Genomic DNA, 19,387 nt, shown 5'->3' with positions numbered 1-19,387 from the left:
TACAGAAAATAAAATAAGTGATGGAATTTTATTTCCGGGGAACACATTATAAAACTGTCCCCCTGTGCCTCTTGTAAAACAGTCGCTCCCTCTTAATGCTTAAGCGTACGTTACATGATGTTGGCTTTATCTGAAGTAGAAATGCTGACCTTACAGAGATAAAATATTGTTAATGTTTTTTATTATGTTCTTTTTATTATTATCTGCTGATGGCAGTGTGTTCTTTCTTTCTTTTTTCTTTTTTTAAATACAACAACTTCAGCTGCATGACCACATATTCATTTGCTGCCAACTTTGAATATCATCCTGATGACTTAATGTGTTGGAACCAGTCACTCCAACTGTTTTCTAAGCCCATCAAGTGTTAAGGGAATTTTATTGGCACCACTTTTTACTTTACAACTGATGCTGATTTGCAGCATTTTACATGAGCTCTGCAAGTACTGCTTACAGGTGCTGCACTTTACTCCAGCTTAGGCTTTTTTCTGCTGATGCTCAGCTACATTTTAAAGGAGATGCACTTACTAGTAACTTTAACCATTTCCACCCTGGAGGTCCCTGTCTTAGGACCAGGCTGTATGTGTTATTAAAATGCAATCCATTGCAATTTCTTGAAAGGATGCTGAGCACAGGATATTCAGTGAATTGTTGTGCTTGGTTTCTGTTGACTTTCACTTGAAGATATCTAATTGCCTATGCATCATTGGGGGGTCATGAGATCTAATATTGACTTGGGATGAAGGATCCTGTTAACTGATGCATGACACCACCAATGACTTCTAGAAAAGAACCCAAACACTGGTTTTTGTATTGTTTCAACCATGTGAAGATGCCAGAGCAGCTTTTCACTATTGCCTCTGACAATCCTAGATTGTGACACTGCATTCACACTTCATATGATTTTGAAGTGGAAATTAGGATTATTACTTTCAATAGCAAATACTGGTACAGCTCTTTTGTGCTCAAAGCGTTTTCTTACTACAAGGCTCATTCACCCTGTCATATACACTTGCACTACTAATACTGCTTTATATAAACTGCTCTTTTCTGCATCTAAGCACTTAATAAACATTCTTACACACTGACACTCACACTCTGATGGATACTTCGAGGTCAATTCAGGGCTTGGCATCTTGCCCAAGGGTACTTTGATATGTAAACTAGGGGAGCATAGTTCCCCTAGAGGGATTGAGCCATCAACCTCCCATCTTGTAGATAACTGGCTCTACTTCTGGAGACCCAGCTGCTCATATTGCTTTTCCATCCAAAGCAACAATTTATTTTTCTTTCCTCAGGTATACCTGTCCCTTTGTTGAGAAATTTTCTATAGACATTGAGACTTATTATAAACCAGATACTGGAAATCAAGTGGATGTCTTCAATATGTCCTCTGCTGAGAAAAGACAGAGGACTATTGGTAAGTTTATCGTCATGCACACTTAAAAACTCACTCTCTCTGCACCATTACGCTAAAATTGTGCCTCTGGGATCAACTGCCTGGTCGTCGTCTCCTCATAAGCAGGATCAGAAATCGAATTTACACAGAATTATTTGCAATGAAAGCGCTGACAGTGTGGTGCAGAGGGGATGTAGGCTGTGGAGTGTAAGAGCTTGTGTTGAGCCTCCGCATACTAAAATTCACTGGGGTGCAGGGAAAATGTGCAGTCAGCTCCAGACACGATCCCTGCAGGGACTGATTACATAAAAGACACACACATAAAATCACATTCTTTTCTTGAGGTGAGTGAGGACATTGAGACATACCCGCTGCTTGAATCTGCCTCAGTTTAGCAATTCATTATGTTTTGTTTCCCTTGTAGACCCCATAGACATCGTCAAGGACTACATACCTCCTCATGAGTACCTCGTGGAAGAAGACCCTAAGCTGTATCAGTCAGTCAAGACTAAACGGGGTCCATTGTCAGAGGACTGGATTGAGGAAATTGGCCAGAACCCGGGTCAGAGTTCCGTCATGTGTGCCTACAAGCTGTGCAAAGTAGAGTTCAGATACTGGGGCATGCAGTCTAAGATTGAACGCTTCATTCATGATGTGGGTAGGTATGGCTTGCGTGTATGCATGTTTTTATGTGGTTCAGATCTTACAACCTACAGACATATATTTTACTGAAAAACAAGGAAAAACCAAAGTCTAAGATAACTGTAGAAGCTAAAATGAAAACAAAAAATCCCTAAAGATCCTTAAAGATTAGCAAAAACTATGACTATATCAATATTTGGGAAGACTTCTGCAGTTAATTAATCCCAGTGTCCAATAATCCTGCAAACTGTGACATCCTAAAGAGGACTGAAATGCACAACATGGAAGACCAGATAAAAATTCAAATTTTATTTGTTAATTCAAGATTTGGTACATAGGTAGTTAATCTATTCATATAACAAATTGCATAACAAACCAGAGGATTCTAGCTAGGTTGGCAAGATATGTCGAGTTTATAATCTAAGTTTTCAATGGCTGTTTTTTACCTGGCTAAATCATCATGGTAATTTATGCCGAACACATAATCTTACGTTTTTATTAAATCTTTTAACTAAATCAAATCTATAAATTTTTTATTTAGAGTATCTTTCGAGTGCTGGGTGAGTATGTTTTATATGTGCAAGTTCTTAAGCTTTACTAACATTGCACATGAAACCCATCGGTAAACAGCAGTACAAACTGTGCATTGTAATATCTCTAGAATTTGCACGTAGTTAGTTGTTGATGCAGAAAAAGCATAAATGTCTTTATTGTAATAAACTTAATTCTAGTGTGCTCCAAGTTGCTTTCACACTGCTGAAATTGCAGCTACTAGAACACAGAACACAGGCCGGGAACACCTGTTCAATCAATAAAATTACTTTTTTTTTTTTTTTTTTTTTTGTGTCCCGTTTGGATCTTTAGCCATCAGAATTGTTGTCTTAAGGCCAAGACAGATGCCAAGCGGATTTATTTTACCAAGTGGATCATCATGGCCTTGCCATATTGGTCCATTTGATTGACCTTTATTATAATTATGTATTTATTTTATTTTCGGTTGCTACAAACGGGACAGACGTGACTGGGGGATAGGACAGGGAGAAAGAATGAAAGAGAGAGAGGGAGAGAAAGAAAACCAAAGGGGAGAAGAGACGGTGAGAAGGGGGGGAAGAAAGGAAAAAACAAACAAACAAACAAACAAACAAAACGCCTGGATCACCTGTATGGAGAAAAAAAACAGAAGAGAAAGCAAACAACAAAGAGCAACATAATAAAAACAGCACCATCACAATAAACTAGCTAGCAGTAGATAACAGTAGATACTAAATATTAAACGATATTGTGCAGCACGCAAGATAGACAGCGCACAATGTGCTTTGAGGCAGCAGCCAAGAAAGGTGTAGTCCGCGTCTGTGAACACCCGTGTGTACACCTGTGTGCATACCTGTGTGGATCAGCATGCTTGTATTCCAAAGGTTTCTCCATGTAACGATCTGCTAGGGAGTGTGGGGAGCCATAGCCCCGTCCCCCAGGGTATGAAGCAGGTATGGAGGAGATCCAGGCCCCAGATATCAATAAAATTACTTTCACTTTGATTTGCTGACAAACTAAAACAATTTCCACTTCTCCTCCATTAGACTATGAGACAGTAAACTTTGACATTTAAAGTATTCAGCTCTCACGATAGGAATAAACAGCAGGATCAAAAATTTACTCAATGTTAAAATAATAAACCTGAGTTATACTTGAGTTAATTTAGCGTTTTACTGCTATGTTTTTTATAGTCTTTTTACGTCACCGTTGAATTATTTTCCTTTATTAACATCTCTGACTGGGGCAGGTGACATGAAAAAGGAGATCATTTTGTGTGGAAGAGGAGTTATATGACTCGTGAAATGTCCCTTTAATGTGAGCATGCACAGAATATGAAGCAAAAAGCCTGGGTTAGGAAAGAAAGTGATGACTGCGGGTGTGATACACCAATTACTTGTGAGACACTTTATCTCTGACAGAGTTTTGAGGATTTCTTTTAACCCAGCTAACACAAAGAAAGCCGAGCTCTGTTGGGCTGTGTATAGACCTCATAGACTTCACAGACCTATTAAGGTAATCTGATAGAGGAAAAGGAAATTGTTGGGTCTGCGCTTCCACAAGCCCGCTGGTTTAGAGACTTATTCCCGTTAACGAAGCAAGACAAACAGCTTAACCGGTTTTTCACATGCTATAGCAAGGGAAGGATCTCAGAGAAGCCCTTCTGCCCTCGGTGTCAGACCACTTCGAAGAACCATCACCCCACAGCAGCCTTTTATTTCTGTGACACACAGTTTACACAAACAGAGCTGACACAAAAGAAGAGCCTCACAACAACACAAGTCAGAAAGTCAAAAACAAAATGTAGTCTGTGTCACGGCGGTGGAACGGACTCAGGCGCAGACTGAGAAAGCACGGTTCAAACAGTTCTTTATTAATCACACTGGTGCGCTATATACATGTGAAGGGGGGGGGGAAACACCAGGGTCCCGGGGGTCAACAGGTTGGGGAAACACACGCCTTCATATTCGCTCCACTCCTTGTCCACACAAGCAGCTCCACTCTCACGCACGGGGTCCAGGGGTCACAAATGAGGGCAGATCCAGATAAACCTATTTACAGAGACGAGGATTAATCCAAGGCAAGCACGGGAACAACAGAATCACTACAGAGCCGGGCAATACTCACGAGAGTTACTCAATATTCCAGCGACGAGTAGCTCAGAGCCCCTGCCTTAAGAAGAGCCAGAGATCAACTGCAAATCACCGGTGATCAGCTGCAGGTGCGTAGTCCAAGGGCGGGAGCCCAATCTGAGCCCCGCCCAGGCAGACAGGCAAGAGAGAGAGAGAGAGCAAGGCGAGGAGAGCAGAGAGAGCAAAACAACAAACACTTATGGCCAAACTGGGCCTGCTGGGGAGGCACCGGGACCATGACAGTTTGATGGGTTTTCTCAGGAAACTGGGAGTCCTTCTGAAAAGTGTTTAGCAGTCTTGAAAAATAATTCTTAAATAATTCTGTAAAATTAATTCTGAAAATGATGTTGAATAACTGGTATAAACATTTAAACCTTTGATTTATTTTTAGTCTACAATGTTCCTGATGACTCCTGTGAATAATTTTGAAAAACATCAGTGAAACATCGTTCAAATTTGGCATTAGAAATCAATCAGTCATGGATTAAATATCAGAAATTAGCCTGAAAATTCAGTCAAGAGTACACTGAAATGTGGCTTTCATTGTTGAATGTCTTAGTGAAAGTAAGCATTTAAGAAAACATCTTATTTCTGTTTGCGATTAACCACTGATAAAGTAAAAAAAAAAAAAAAACTATGTTGGAGTGCCAGATACTGAAAAAGAAATGAACCAAGTTAAAATAGAAGGAAGTATTGAAGAAAAACTAATAAAAATGCAAACGATACCTGGTGTAGAAAGTGTCAGAGAGGCAGGAGCAGAGAGAGGTTTCTGGCTTCTCGAGATAACAGAGCAGGCTGGATTAATTTCCTGCCTGTGTTGGTGTGTTTCTGTTTTATTGCTGTGATCTAAGACTGTTTATACACTTTCACGGCCCTCAGGATGCTGCCTCACAGCATTTTACTTCCAGACTAGCGAAGCAGCGGCTGCTCTATCTTCATGATATTCTCACTCAGTGGTCCAATCAACACATCTTCAATCACAAAATGTGATTTTCCTCTGTGACTCTCCTTTCACTGAACTTTATGTTTATGCTAATGTTATCTGCACTTGTTTACTGGGCTTCCGCCCTAAAATATTCACAGGGTCTTCATCTGCATCTCCCCTGATTCATGAATACTATCACACACCAGCTCCAAGACACATGGCCTTTTTAAACTGTGCCTAACAGGTGTTTGAATTGCATAATATGCTTAACTTTTTTCATCCTTATTCTGAGTGTGTATACATGGAGTTAAATTGCTTTTGACAGACCAATCCCGGCTTCTGTTTATATATATGAAAACTGAAAAAAAAAACAAAAACCAGAGGCCAGGATTGGTCTGTCAAAAGCAATTTAACTCCATGTATACACACTCAGAATAAGGATGAAAAAAGTTAAGCATATTATGCAACTCAAACAACTGTTAGGCACAGTTTAAAAAGATATGGCTGTTGAGTTTGTAAATTTATGCACATGTATAAATTGAAAAACATGACTGTCATAATGATATAAGTGGCGATAAAACACTTTATGGTGAGTTTCAACTGACTGGTTAATTATACAGTCATCACCTAACTGTTCTTGTTCGCCATCACTGCTCTCTTTCCAAAAAAGATGAGTAAAGATCACTTATATTTCAAAAAAGCAGTAAAAAAAAAACTAAATCAAGATGAAGACACAAGACAAACCTATAACAAATAGCTGACAGAGAATCGTAAATACCTGAAGAAAGTAAATTGGATTTATAATGATACGGATATTCAGCTAATCCACTTTTGTAGATTTGAGCCCTTAAAATAATTCATTAGCGCTAAATTTTGGTTGCTGTTCCTGCAGGCCTTCGTAAAGTCATGGTTCGAGCTCACCGGCAGGCGTGGTGCTGGCAGGACGAGTGGTATGGCCTGACTATCGAGGACATCAGGCAGCTGGAGCTGGAGACCCAGCTGGCCTTAGCAAAGAAGATGGCCCAATACAGCCTGAATGAAGGAGGGGGAACAGAAGCCAACAACTCCTTCATTAGCCAAGAGCAGGAGCAGGGAGCAGAGACAGTGGGCTCGACTGCAGAGGCAGAAGGAGCAGGAGGGAAGCTTGGAGATTCACTTGAGACAAGAGGGGAGCTCACAAAACAATGGTCAACGTCCTCTAGATCCTCCAACAGGTCATCAAAGCGAGGAGGTGAGGATGTCCTTCTGATTTCTGTGTGTTTCACTGGCTTTTACCACAGTCTGTGGTACAATATTTGTATTGATATACCTTGAATTACAGTGTGACTGTTGACGTGAGTGCAAGTACTTATTTAAAATATTGGTCATGCCATAATTTTAGGTAAAGCTGTGATACACCAACGTTAATCTTTGTTTGTACAGGAAGTCCATCTCATCAGAGCATTTCAGAGTGGAGGATGCAGAGCATTGCCCGGGACTCTGAGGACAGCACAGATGATGAGTTCTTTGATGCTCATGGTAAAGATCAGCAGAATAAAACACATTATAAACAGCTCACGAGCCAATGAATTTATTCAGTATTGTACCCATGCACAATTTTTATTGCAAGAAAGATTTTTGCATTTCAGCAGTTCCCACAGATTCAATTTAGTATTTGGACATTATCTTGAAAGATGAATTGATGTGTTTTCATATCTGTGTGTCTTTGGGATGATAAATATTAACAATGGAGAAACTCAAGGTTGTTAATCCTGCTTGCTTCTTTTAATGTTCTCGTTTATCCCTGTGGGTATTTATCCTTAAGAATGAATGCTGAAATGTTAATTAATGAATGTTATTAAAGTTGAAGCCAGAGAAATTATTCTGCCAGACAGAGTCTCACAAATTAATTTTTAAATGTCTTAACTTGCTTATTATATTTGTTTTTAGAATGAATTTATTAGAAATGTGTGATTTCTGAGAAAAAGGTATAATAATTTGTGCCAACAGCTTGTTACTGTGCACTAATGCCATATACACGGTCACTTTAGTAGGTACACCTGTTTTTGTGTTTCTGGAGTATCCAAATACATTTTTTATGAGAAAAATTGTAATTCTCAAATGAATGTGTTAGACTTCATTAGATCGATCGCCTTCTAGTTTCTGGAAAAACTTGTGTATTTACCATGTTGCTAAAATCAATTCCATCCCTAACCATACCCATAAACCTGGAGGGTTAGGGGGGAAATTCAGAAACCTTCACATGCCTCTCTGAAGGTCCTGCCTAGTGAATGTGAATGCAAACAAAAGTGCCTACATTTTGCTCAGTACTGGGTGTGATGGAATAACAATGACCTTTGAAAGAGGACTTTGCAGGCACATCTTTAAAAAAGACCTCTGGAGACTTTGAGGAGGTTTGACGTTTCAGGGGAACCAGCCTTTAGAGAACCATAGACAGACTGATTTTTCAAAGAGTGCATAAACAGGAGCCACCTTTGATGTAATTTAGGTTATTTAATGTGTTATGAGGCTGACTGCTTTGATCAGATCAGAGAAGTGTCTCCATTATATTAAAATCCCTCTGTGTATCTTGCAGAGGACTTTTCTGATAATGAAGACATGTTTTCCAAGGAAATCACCAAGTGGAGCTCAAATGATCTGATGGACAAAATAGAAACAATAGAAGTGGATGAAGGACAAGGTAAGTGACTGCCTCACTCTTAATATGCTTTTGTGTACCAAAACAAAATAAGAAAACACTGGGCTTCATTTACTGATATACATAAAGTCATGAAAGAGATGCACCTATCAATTTTGTTCTTATCATCTTGTGTGCATTAAGGAAAATGATCTTGTATTGAAAGGTGTTATTCTCAATGAGAAGCATGCCTACTAAAGAACAAATCAAAAAGATTTCAAAAGTGAAGAACTGAAACATTAGTGTTCCATGTGGATGAGGCACAGAAGTGTTTCCTGTGAAGTGACAAAGGGGCTGTAATAACCAGGAGTTGGATGTTTTTCCCCTGAGATAGGGACTGTGGGTCACTTAAGAATAAGAAAGGTTTGACATTTAAGTCCATGCCAAGAAAACTAGGAAAAAAAGAAGGAAGAAAAAGAAAAAAAGACCAGAAAAAAGAAGGAAGACAAGGCCTACGTGACCAGCATGACAGCAATTACATCAGACTGACGGCAATTACTGGGCAAACATCCAAATGGAAAGCTTATGGACACACACAGTTTAAGATTTATGTCTATGCACTTTTTGTGAACTCAGACTGTATATCGAAGATGGACATAGTCACCATGACATCACCCACTGGTTGGTGGGCTACAAACATTTTGAATCCCTCAACCATTGCCATCATGTTTTATGTATTTATTTTTCTCATTTTTCTCACCCCGCAGAGTGAACAGTGCCACAGTTTACTCTGTTTGTAAATGAAGCCCAGTGTATCCTGAGGACTACAGGACTCAGAATTTATAGTTTAGGCCATCTCTTCTGTCATCAGTGATGAAGTCCATAATTTGTTTTCACAGAAACCTTGTACCAGGAGTCGGTCGGGGAGTATGCCGTCAATGTGGAGACACAGATAGAGGTGCCATTTTTTCAGTGTTCTTGCATTTAATTCCTGTCTTTCTTACACCGACACCTATAATTAAAGGGCTTGTAGATGGTACTGTTCCTTCTACATTATAGCGCCAGTGAAGTGAAACTAGAATCCAAAATAAAACTTGACCCTAGAATTTAACTTCAGGAGTGACGTTTAAGATTTTTCCTCCTCTTGTCCAGTGTTGTGTCCTTAAAAGGGGAAAACCTGGTTAGGATTTCTTTTTTCTCTTCAAAATGAAATGTAAATGTAGCTAGCTCACCACTGGTCTTCTCTAGAGCAAAGTGTTTAGACTTTATTTGATTATTTTGAACTCATAGCTCATTTAAGCACAAAATGTTGTGTTTTCTTGCTTTTTTTTTTTTTTTTTTTTTACAGATAACTAATTGAATCTTTGCCATTGAAGGTCCAGTTCCCAGTTCCTCCTCTTGCATGTCATAATGTCCTTGTCCTTTTAAGTACTTCTTGCAGTGTTTTCCTTTACTCCCTTTTGCCTCTATCCCTATCAGCCCACCTTTATTTTCCTTCTTTTTTCCTGTTTCTCTTACCTGCAGGATTGTTCATCTCAGCAGTGTGTACAGCCTTCCAAAATTCATGTCCTCATTTTGGTCCTGCATGGAGGCAACATACTGGACACTGGCTCTGGTACAGAAAACCTAAGTCAAACCTTCAAAATTCTTCCCACAATCCAACTAACTACTAAGTTCATTATAGATTACATTATAGACTATTTTTGGATTAACTGATTGTTTAGTACAAGAGTGAAAATAATAAGAATACATTCTTAAAGCTAAAATTAGCATAGTTAAGTTTTCATTTTTCTGTGATAAAAATATCATTTACATCAATATAATAATAATTAGAAGAAAAAAGGAAATTAATTTATTATCAAAAAAATTCAACCATTATTAAATTTGATCAAGGATAGAAAAGATTGAAAAATGATTTTTTTCATACTAAATACCAGGTGATAGGATCTCTTAAAGCCTTATAAAGTTTTCAAATGAAATAATCTAAGCACAAAGACATTAATGACTAGATACATTTCATACAGTCATAGAAAAAATAACAACAATTACCTATCAGGATATTTACAGGAAATACTTTTAGACTATAAAATATGTAATTTTAAAGAAAACAAAAACAACTAACTAATGAAAAGCAGTTCGTTTTTAGCTAGGTCAAATAGTTAAAACAAACAACATGTGAAAAGTGAATTAAAACAAAATTATAGTGGCTAGTTATGATTAGCTAAGACTAGGAAAGTGTTATATATGTTATATGTATATATTTATTTAAATGAACGAGCCCCCACCAATAACACAATCGGTATAGGAGATGTTCATTTATGCAGTACAGTAAGTCTTTTAATTTTAAAACAAATGTGCAAGGCCTTATGATTGTGGTTCATGGCAATGATTAATAATGAGCCTTTGCTTGTCTTGAAGGAGAACAGAACAGCAAACAGGGAGATGTAAACACGCTAAGTGGAGCTTTTGAGGCTGTGATGAGGGTCCATTACCCTTCAGCACTGGGCCGCATTGCCATTCGAATGGTACCCTGTCCTGCTGTGTGTGTCGAAGCATTCTCGCTTGTGTCCAAGTGAGCAAGCAGCATTTTAATAACATGCTGTCATACACGTGCAAGCTGATTATAGACATAAAGCCACTTCTCTCTGCTCTGCAGTCTTAGCCCCTACAGCTACGATGAGAGCTGTCTATCCAGCAGTCAGGACCACATTCCGCTGGCTGCGCTTCCTCTTCTGGCTACTTCTGCACCACAGTACCAAGATGCCGTGGCAACCGTCATCTTACGAGCCAATCAGGTGTACAGCGACTTCATCAGATCTTTGGAAGGAGCTTCTTTTAATGGCCAGGTTGGGTTTCTGTTTTTTTGGATTGGCACTGCTTGTACAGATAACGCTGATTTAGTGTGCATACTCATGTTTTTGTGCTTTGCTTTGTAATACAGGTGTGTGTTATTGGGGACTGTGTTGGGGGTATTCTGGGCTTTGATGCGCTGTGCAGCAGTTCTGTGACGGTATCAGAAAGCCAAAACAGCAGCAGACGGGGCAGTGCCATTAGTGTCCAGGTATCAACTTCAATTCTCTGATGACATACCAAGCTGTTGATACCGTAGACCGTATATAAAAGATGGATGTAGCTTCTGGGTCTAAAAAAGGAAACTAATGCTGAAGTCTTAAAAAGTCTTAAAAAAACAAAACCTGCGGATGTACATTATGGTCCCCACTGGTGTCAAGAAGGACTGTTCAGTGTCTCTCGGTTTATCGGTCTGCTTCACTCCTTCTTAGTTATTTTTAGGTTCAGTAGCTCAGATGCCGATGGCTAAAATGCTTAGCTAAAGACAATGTAATGTAACAGTGGCTACATCCATCTTTTATATACAATCCATTGTTGATACCAGAAGCTGTGTTTAGCTATGCTAAAATACGTGGAAAACTAGCCAACATGTTCAATGCATTGCATTCTTGCATTCAACTCCATCCTTGCTTTATATGAACTTGTCTGACAATTTTCATTTGTGTATGTCCATGAGTGCGCAATGGTGTGGCTTATCCTGTTTTTACTGTAAGTGATATGTTGTCAAATGCAGTATAGTGTGCTAAATGTGTGACCCTTGGGGGAAATATATGAAGAAAATGTGTACATTAGATGTAACAAGACTCTGAAGCCATGCTAGTGGGTCTGCAAGACAATACACAGTGTGGCACAGCGGTGCCTGGAACTGAATGCTAAACTAGAGCAGCCTAGTTTAGCATATTTTAATGTATTACATCTATTAGTAGGTAATACATACAAAGTGGAAGTAATGCAGTGATGTATGACATCAGTTTTGGAGGTGCATGTTCTGGTCATAAACCCAGTTAAAGGCTATTACAATTCATATAATTTCAGCCTTGCATGAAGAAAAGGTAAAGAGTTATCACAGATCTTATGTCACATTTAAAGGGTACTGAGGCAATTTTTGATATCCGTACAGGTAAAGTTAAAGCAAAATCTTGTAGTTGTCTTTCAAGTGCAATGATCTTGTAACTTGTTGCAAAATAGCAACTGTAAAAGCTAAACCATCCTTAATTTTCTAAAACATAAGCAATCAGCAACTTAAAAATAAATGGGCTTCACATTGCAGATGCAGCTCACTATGGTAACATGTTTTTCTGCTGGTCTCATTTATGCTAGACAAAGACTCTGGATATTTCTTTTTCTGAGGCATCTCAAGACTATGAATGTTGGTGCAAATTTTTATTACCATTCACCTGATAGTTGCCAAATTATAGTGAGTATAGTCCTGACAAACTAACCTACAGTTTGAGAGTGCTATCCATAAAACTATAAGGCTATTACAAACACCTAAGTCATTCCAAAAAAACTAAAGACTTGTGGGAATAATTTCGATCACACATTTGACAGTATCCTCTTTCATCCCTCTCTCTCAGGACACAGAACTTCTTTCTCCTGGTATCGTCATAAACAGTGTCTCTTCTTCCTCGCCATCCCTCGAAGGAAGCCGCCATCTCAGCCGCAGCAACATTGACATCCCTCACTGCTCTGGGCCTGACGACCCCAAGAAGCAGCTTCCACGCAAACGCAGCGACTCCTCCACGTACGAGCTGGACACCATCAAACACCACCAAGCCTTCCTCTCTAGGTGAGACACAGAACTTAAAACAAATGCCACGAATCCTTCAAAGATTTCTTCTTGTGTGTTATATTTTGTTTCTTTCTGGGCAGCCTTCACGCCAGCGTTCTCCACAGAGAGGCTGGATCCCGGCGTTCCAGCAACAGCACCATGTTGGAGGGAGGATCTCTGGGGAAGTTCGAATTTGAAGTGACTGACTTTTTCCTGTTCGGCTCTCCACTCGGGCTGGTGCTTGCACTGAGGAAGACTGTGGTGCCCACTCTGGATGGTGGGGAAGGATTTTCTCCCTTTTTATGCTCCTATCATTTATTTTGCTGTTGGTCTAATTTGATGTTCGTCACAGGTCAAAGCAGGAAGTGGTTATTTGTAGCACATTGTGTTTCTTCCTGTGTGAAATGCATGTCTCCAGCAGCTGGGAGGCAGGTGTCAGAGGTTAGAAGTCATGCTTTTGATCTCAAAGGCTGAAAAAGAGAAATATGTGATAGAAGTGCTTACACAGCCACAAGTCTGACTGCACTGTGTCCTTTGAGGTTTTAAAGAAACAGATTACTGACCTGCAGCTGTTGGCTTAACATGTGGACTTTAAAAAAAAAAAAAAAAAAGGAAATCATTACAGTTGCTGATGTTTAGTTTCATTTCTTTGTTTACACAGCCATTTATTTCTCATGGTTTTCCAAAGTAATATCGGAATAACTTTAAAACGTTCAATATTATGAAAATAAGTTGTTGGTAGATGCAGTTTTATCGGTCTCTTATATTGATAAAATACATAAAGAGTCAAATATTTTTGTGCTGCTTGCCTTGAAAATGTCCTGGAATTACCACTGGTGAGGATATTCTTATCTATCACCTAAATAACATGCCACTTTGGCAAAAATACAGTATCCACCATACTCTTGAAATATGACAGTACAATCACACATCAAGTTAGGGCATAAAACATAGGATTAAATATAAACAAAGCTTATACCTAGTAGCTTAATGAATCAAAGATTCATATGGATAAAGGTATGATTTCAAACAGGACATACTACAGTAGTTTAAGTGTAAAACAAAGTGATTATGATGGGATATAAACATTGATTGTGTGGAATTCTAAGTGGTTATACACATTTTCTTTTATTTTTCATATGGGCATAGTTTTTTATTGCTGTTGTTTGTAGACACTGTGACAAACACTAGAGAGTCTATGGTGTAGTCAGACCAAGACCAGTGGAAAGTTTACATCAGCAAAGTAGTTGTCAAGCTTTATATAAAGACGACAGTCCTATTACAGTTTTTATCAATCGCTTTGGTGCAATTCTCACATCAGCTATTGTTTCTACTTATAATTTAGTACTAAATGGACTGGTTCTTATATAGTGCTTCTACTCTACCTGAGCACCAAAAACTTGCCTCATACACACATGCACTTTTTTCTGTATATGTGCTTTCTATCTAACATAAACACACATTCATATTGTGATGGATGCATTAGAGAGCTCAAGGACTGTGAGAAGCCAGTGATCGAACCTATATAATTCTTAGTCAGAACTCTACATCTGTCACTTTCTTGAATACTGTCCAGCACAGCATTAGTGTTTTCAATCAAGCTACTTTGAACTTTTTTCAAACATGTATGAAAGAGCAAATCCACTCACACACTCTCGGTGTTAGCAGTGAAATTGTCCTTTGGGTAAAAGCAAATAGAAACACGTTGTCAGAAGAAGTTTAGTTGAAACAAATAGAAATAAATACTCACAATCTTGTGTTACAGGTGAATGTCATGGCACTGCCAATGTGTATACTATACATACTGTACAAACTCACTGACCACTTTATTAAGTACACCTTGTTAGTACAAGTTTCAGAGCAGAGTTGTTGCAGATTTGTCAGCTGCTCATCCAAATTTAGTAGTGACAGTGACTTTTCTGATGGGAGAATTGCACCAAAACGATCGAGGAAAACTGTTCTTCCACTGACAGTGTGTGACTGGCCTTAGTCTTTCATACAGACTTTGAAAGAAGTTTGAAGGGATTTGATTAAAAACAATAATGCAATACCGGGCAGTGTTACGGAAAATGTTTTGATTAGTTATGAGATTCAGACGAGAAGTGCTTCAACACAATAACAAAATGTGTGTGGTACTAATGGGTAGAAGCAATAGCAGTGTGTGCAAATACAATAAGAAATTCTCAAGTTAGTGGGGAAGTGTGTTACAGAGTTAAGAACTGCATTTCACTAGCCGGGACCACATCCTCATTTAGGTTTTACAGCAGTAGATATAGTAGATAATGGCAGATGACTTGAGCATGAATTGAGGCTGTGGTTTGGGGAAGGCCTCAGGGCCTCAGAGGGGACTGGCGGCGAATCCCAGACTGGAAAGATCCCAATGTACTAATGAGAAATGAATCAAATGAAAAAAGGAGACAGGGTAAGGCACAAAAACAAGAACAAACAGCTTCTCATTTTTGAGAAAGGGTGTGCTTCAAGGTGTGGTCCCACTAATGAAATTCAGATAAATGATCTCCAAAAGGAGTGGAGAGAATTACATCGATAATGTGAGAACTGCATCAATGTAACTCAGTAAAACTGTAATGTATTTTCCAGCCTACTATCTAAAGTTATAGTTTGTATACACAGTGTCCCGTGTTACTAGTCACACCAGTCTGTTTATTTAAAACTTCTTGCTGTGTTTCCTGCTCTAGTGTCGGCGCTGCGTCCAGCCTGCCAGCAGGTTTACAACATGTTTCATCCAGCTGACCCCTCCGCCTCTCGTCTTGAGCCTCTCCTAGACAAGAGGTTCTACCTGCTGCCTCCCTGTAGCGTCCCCCGCTATCAGCGCTTTCCTCTGGGTGATGGACATTCGGCTCTCTTGGGTGAGTTGACACACACGCAAACACAGACAAAAAAGAAAGGCACACTTCCTGAGACATTTTGCTGCAGAACTTTATGTAATACAAGTTGTTGACTTTTTTTTTTTTACCCCTTGTCTGGCTTAGTTGAAACTGTGCAAAGTAACCCCCAGCTTCTGATAGAGTCTGGCAGTACAGCATCACATCGCAACCAGGAAAGCACTGTCAGTGAGACCTCCATCCCTGTGCCTGTCCTCAACTGGCAGACCTCCCAGAGCAACACAGAGAGTGTGTATTTGTTCTCTTTATCTCCTTTATCCTGTTATTTTTTTTTCTAATGTGGTCTGGATTTGGTTAAAACTAGAGCTTCTAACAATATAGGATTTTTTAAGACCATTACTGATATTTGGTGATTAAAAAATACAATATTCCAGTATATTGGCTGGTTCATCTGTTGATGTTTATGGCTCTTTCATAAACATCAACAGATTTCCCTAACATTAATTATGGCTCAGTTGCTTTTTGTGTTTGTGGGGTTCAAAACACCTGTTTTGCCAACAGGGAAGTTGCAGAGTAAGGTAAACCCCTAAAATAATATTGAGAAAACCCCAACAATCATACAACCTTTTATGAGTAAGCACTTATTGACAGTGGGGAGAAAAAAAAAATCCATTTTAACAGGAAGAAATATCCAACAGAACCACGCTTGAGGAGATGCAGCCATCTGCTGCGGGTAAACCTGTACTTACCCACTGAATTCATTTTGAGGTTCTATTATTTGATTAGCGAGCTGGTTGCAGTTTTATCATTTTGGTTCACTCTAATGACTAATTGTTCTGCCACTTCAGACTCCTGTCTCTTCTCAGACAAATTAAGCACTAAAAAGCAATTTTACACTAACTGCTCAGCAGCAAATAGCAAACAGAGTTCTTTGACTATTGGGTGAAAATAGTGGAACATGCAGTAGCTAAGCAGGAAGATATCTGGAGGAAACCAAAAACAGAGTTAAAAGAGTGAACGTGAGACTTAAATTTATCAAATGGTTAAAACTCAAAAGGTAACATGTTGTATTTACAACTTGTTGCTCCTTGCATGAGTGATTAAAAATGTCATTATTTTATATTGGTGTTTGAATTATTCATAATCATAGAAATAATTGATCATATGTGAATAAAGAATATGACTATAACTCCTCTTTATCCACAGTGGATACCCTTCACTCGCATACTCTTGTTGATGGTCAGCATCCATCATCAACATCACCAGGGATTCCTCACCTTCGCTGCACCCGTAGAGCCAGTGAGGCCAGCATAGCCAGCCAGGTGTCAGGCTTAGCTGACTCTTACACCGCCTCCAACATCGCTACGAGTAAGCTGACCTCTGACATTGTGTCTCTGACCTAATTTTTGGTCCAGAAGCTGGAAGTTTACATGTTGACATTCTCATTTCCTCCCTCCAAACATCCTCTTAGCAAGCAAGTGTGAAGTGAGCCACACTAAAAGGCCCAGTCTGCTGTCACAGCTGCATCTACCCTACCATAGATTTGCCTCTCGGAGCACACCGCCTCAGTTGCACAAGAAAATTCGTCAGGTTTTTCCGAGATCCAACGGTGTGGAGTCTGAGCACAGCTCGGACGTTAGCTCTGACATGACTTCTGACATGACCTCTGACCTCACTGATGTTACGTCTGACATCACTGACATCAGCTCGGCACCCCCGTCGCCCGGGGTGCTGAAGAACATAGAGAAAGGTACCCTGGGAGCTGTAGTAAGAGGACCTTGAGGGAAGGATGCTACAATCTGTATTCATTCCCTGTGTTCTTTCCTTCCTCCTCTGGCTTCTTCCTTTCTCTCATATAGTACTCCCAAGTAGTTACAGTAATTACACTGGAGGTCCATAATCCTTCTTGTGAGCCTTTCTGAACTTAATTCCTTGAGAACCACTGTTTTCTTGTCCTGGTGGTGATTCCCAATCAGGCTTACTTGTACCTCAGTAGCTACTTTTGGTGTTGGCAGAAAAATCTCAAAAAATATATACTGATGTTTTATGACACGATGGATTTTGATATTAAACATGGTCTAAGTTTTAAATAAGAAGGTCAGCCTAAAGCTTCAGATTGCTCTAAAGACTTTCCCCTTGCTGCTACATCTATATGACATCACTGAGAGCAGATATTGCTAATGTGATCATCTCAGGCACGCAGAAGCCCCACCCACCTGTTGATCAAACCTTCTGGTTGCGAGATGCAGCCAGTCAAAAGAAAGTTATCTCAAACAAAGCGTGAAGGAAGTTAAACACTTTGTTTAAGACAGAGACGGCACCAAAGCCCACTATAAGTAAATTCAGATGCTTTAGCATTATGAATCATGGATACACTAGTAGTGGCTACAAATAAATCTGTGGAGATAAAAATAAGCATAAGAGATCCCATTTATGTGGGAAAATAAAACAGCCCAAATAGTAGTAAAATTGATGTGTACTAATTTAATTCTATAAGCGCTAACTAAATTCATCATATCAAATAAATTGTTGTATCCAAGTCATATATTGCAGTTTAGGGATATTAACAGTTCACAGATAAAACAGTGGACAAATACAAGTCGTGGATAATAATAATAATAATAATGGATTGCATTTATATAGTGCTTTTCGAGACCCTCAAAGCACTTTACAATTCCACTATTCATTCACTCTCACATTCACACACTGGTGGAGGCAAGCTACAGTTGTAGCCACAGCTGCCCTGGGGCAGACTGGCAGAAGCGAGGCTGCCATATCGCACCATCGGCCCCTCTGGCCATCACCAGTAGGCGGTAGGTGAAGTGTCTTGCCCAAGGACACAACGACCGAGACTGTCCGAGCCGGGGCTCAAACCGGCAACCTTCTGATTACAAGACGAACACCCAACTCTTGAGCCGTGATCACCCTAAACAGTAACAACAGTAACAACAAACATTTTTTTCAGTCAAAAAGGTTGGGAACCACTGCATTACAAGAAAAAAAGAGAGGCAACAGTGTGCACTTCAAACCTTTCTACTACTCACCACTGTCCAGTTTTAACCTAGCCCTAGTGCCTCTTAGTCAAACCTTCAGTGAAAAACACTAACTAAAATCAGCACAGTGGATGTTCTGACTGTCTGTTTTTCCCCTCACTGCTGTAGTTGCTTCTCGGTGGTGGGGCAGTAAGAGGATGGACTATGCTCTTTACTGTCCTGATGCCCTGACAGCATTTCCAACCGTGGCTCTGCCTCATCTTTTCCATGCCTCCTACTGGGAATCTACAGACGTTGTCTCATTTATACTCAGACAGGTTCTCTTTCAATTGATTTTATTTCTTTGATGAGACTGGAAATGTCTTGAGAGCTGTAATCACTAAAGTGTTTTAAGTTGCATAGTTCCAGGGATGATAATCTCAGTCATTGCTTTTTTAAAATTAAATATTAGACCCCATTCCTTTACAGAAAATGTGGTACAATAGGTTCACCAAGGTTTCTACATTTCTTTTTTTTAATGTTAATTTCATTTCCTGTTGCAGGTAATGAGACATGAGAATTCTGGTATTTTGGAGCTGGATGGTAAAGAAGTGTCTGAATTTACTCCTTCAAAACCTCGGGAGAAGTGGCTTCGAAAGAGGACTCATGTTAAAATTCGGGTAAGACGTCTTTATGGTATCTCCACCT

The 19,387-nt window shown here is 39.4% G+C and overlaps 1 protein-coding gene across 7 annotated transcripts in view; it reads left to right on the top strand.

Annotated features, from left to right (window-relative positions):
• pitpnm2 (phosphatidylinositol transfer protein, membrane-associated 2) overlaps positions 1 to 19,387 on the top strand; it is a 67,418-nt gene that overhangs the window by 37,918 nt on the left and 10,113 nt on the right. For 6 of the 7 annotated variants that reach the window (XM_084935902.1, XM_084935898.1, XM_084935901.1 and 3 more), the window contains 18 exons: positions 1,296 to 1,417; positions 1,821 to 2,054; positions 6,519 to 6,857; positions 7,049 to 7,144; positions 8,202 to 8,306; positions 9,143 to 9,201; positions 9,768 to 9,858; positions 10,662 to 10,815; positions 10,900 to 11,089; positions 11,185 to 11,304; positions 12,671 to 12,882; positions 12,966 to 13,141; positions 15,561 to 15,731; positions 15,855 to 15,995; positions 16,914 to 17,075; positions 17,179 to 17,457; positions 18,869 to 19,017; positions 19,243 to 19,359. In XM_084935902.1, the coding sequence (XP_084792028.1) occupies positions 1,296 to 1,417; positions 1,821 to 2,054; positions 6,519 to 6,857; positions 7,049 to 7,144; positions 8,202 to 8,306; positions 9,143 to 9,201; positions 9,768 to 9,858; positions 10,662 to 10,815; positions 10,900 to 11,089; positions 11,185 to 11,304; positions 12,671 to 12,882; positions 12,966 to 13,141; positions 15,561 to 15,731; positions 15,855 to 15,995; positions 16,914 to 17,075; positions 17,179 to 17,457; positions 18,869 to 19,017; positions 19,243 to 19,359 (2,917 nt within the window). The remainder of the gene's footprint in view (positions 1 to 1,295; positions 1,418 to 1,820; positions 2,055 to 6,518; positions 6,858 to 7,048; positions 7,145 to 8,201; positions 8,307 to 9,142; positions 9,202 to 9,767; positions 9,859 to 10,661; positions 10,816 to 10,899; positions 11,090 to 11,184; positions 11,305 to 12,670; positions 12,883 to 12,965; positions 13,142 to 15,560; positions 15,732 to 15,854; positions 15,996 to 16,913; positions 17,076 to 17,178; positions 17,458 to 18,868; positions 19,018 to 19,242; positions 19,360 to 19,387) is intronic. The other variant, XM_084935904.1, reaches the window with a different exon arrangement.

The sequence above is a fragment of the Perissodus microlepis genome, chromosome 7, assembly GCF_051167445.1.
Source record: "Perissodus microlepis isolate ML-2025 ecotype Zambia chromosome 7, ASM5116744v1, whole genome shotgun sequence".
Lineage (NCBI taxonomy): Eukaryota > Metazoa > Chordata > Actinopteri > Cichliformes > Cichlidae > Perissodus > Perissodus microlepis.
This window is presented reverse-complemented; position numbering and strand designations above follow the sequence as displayed.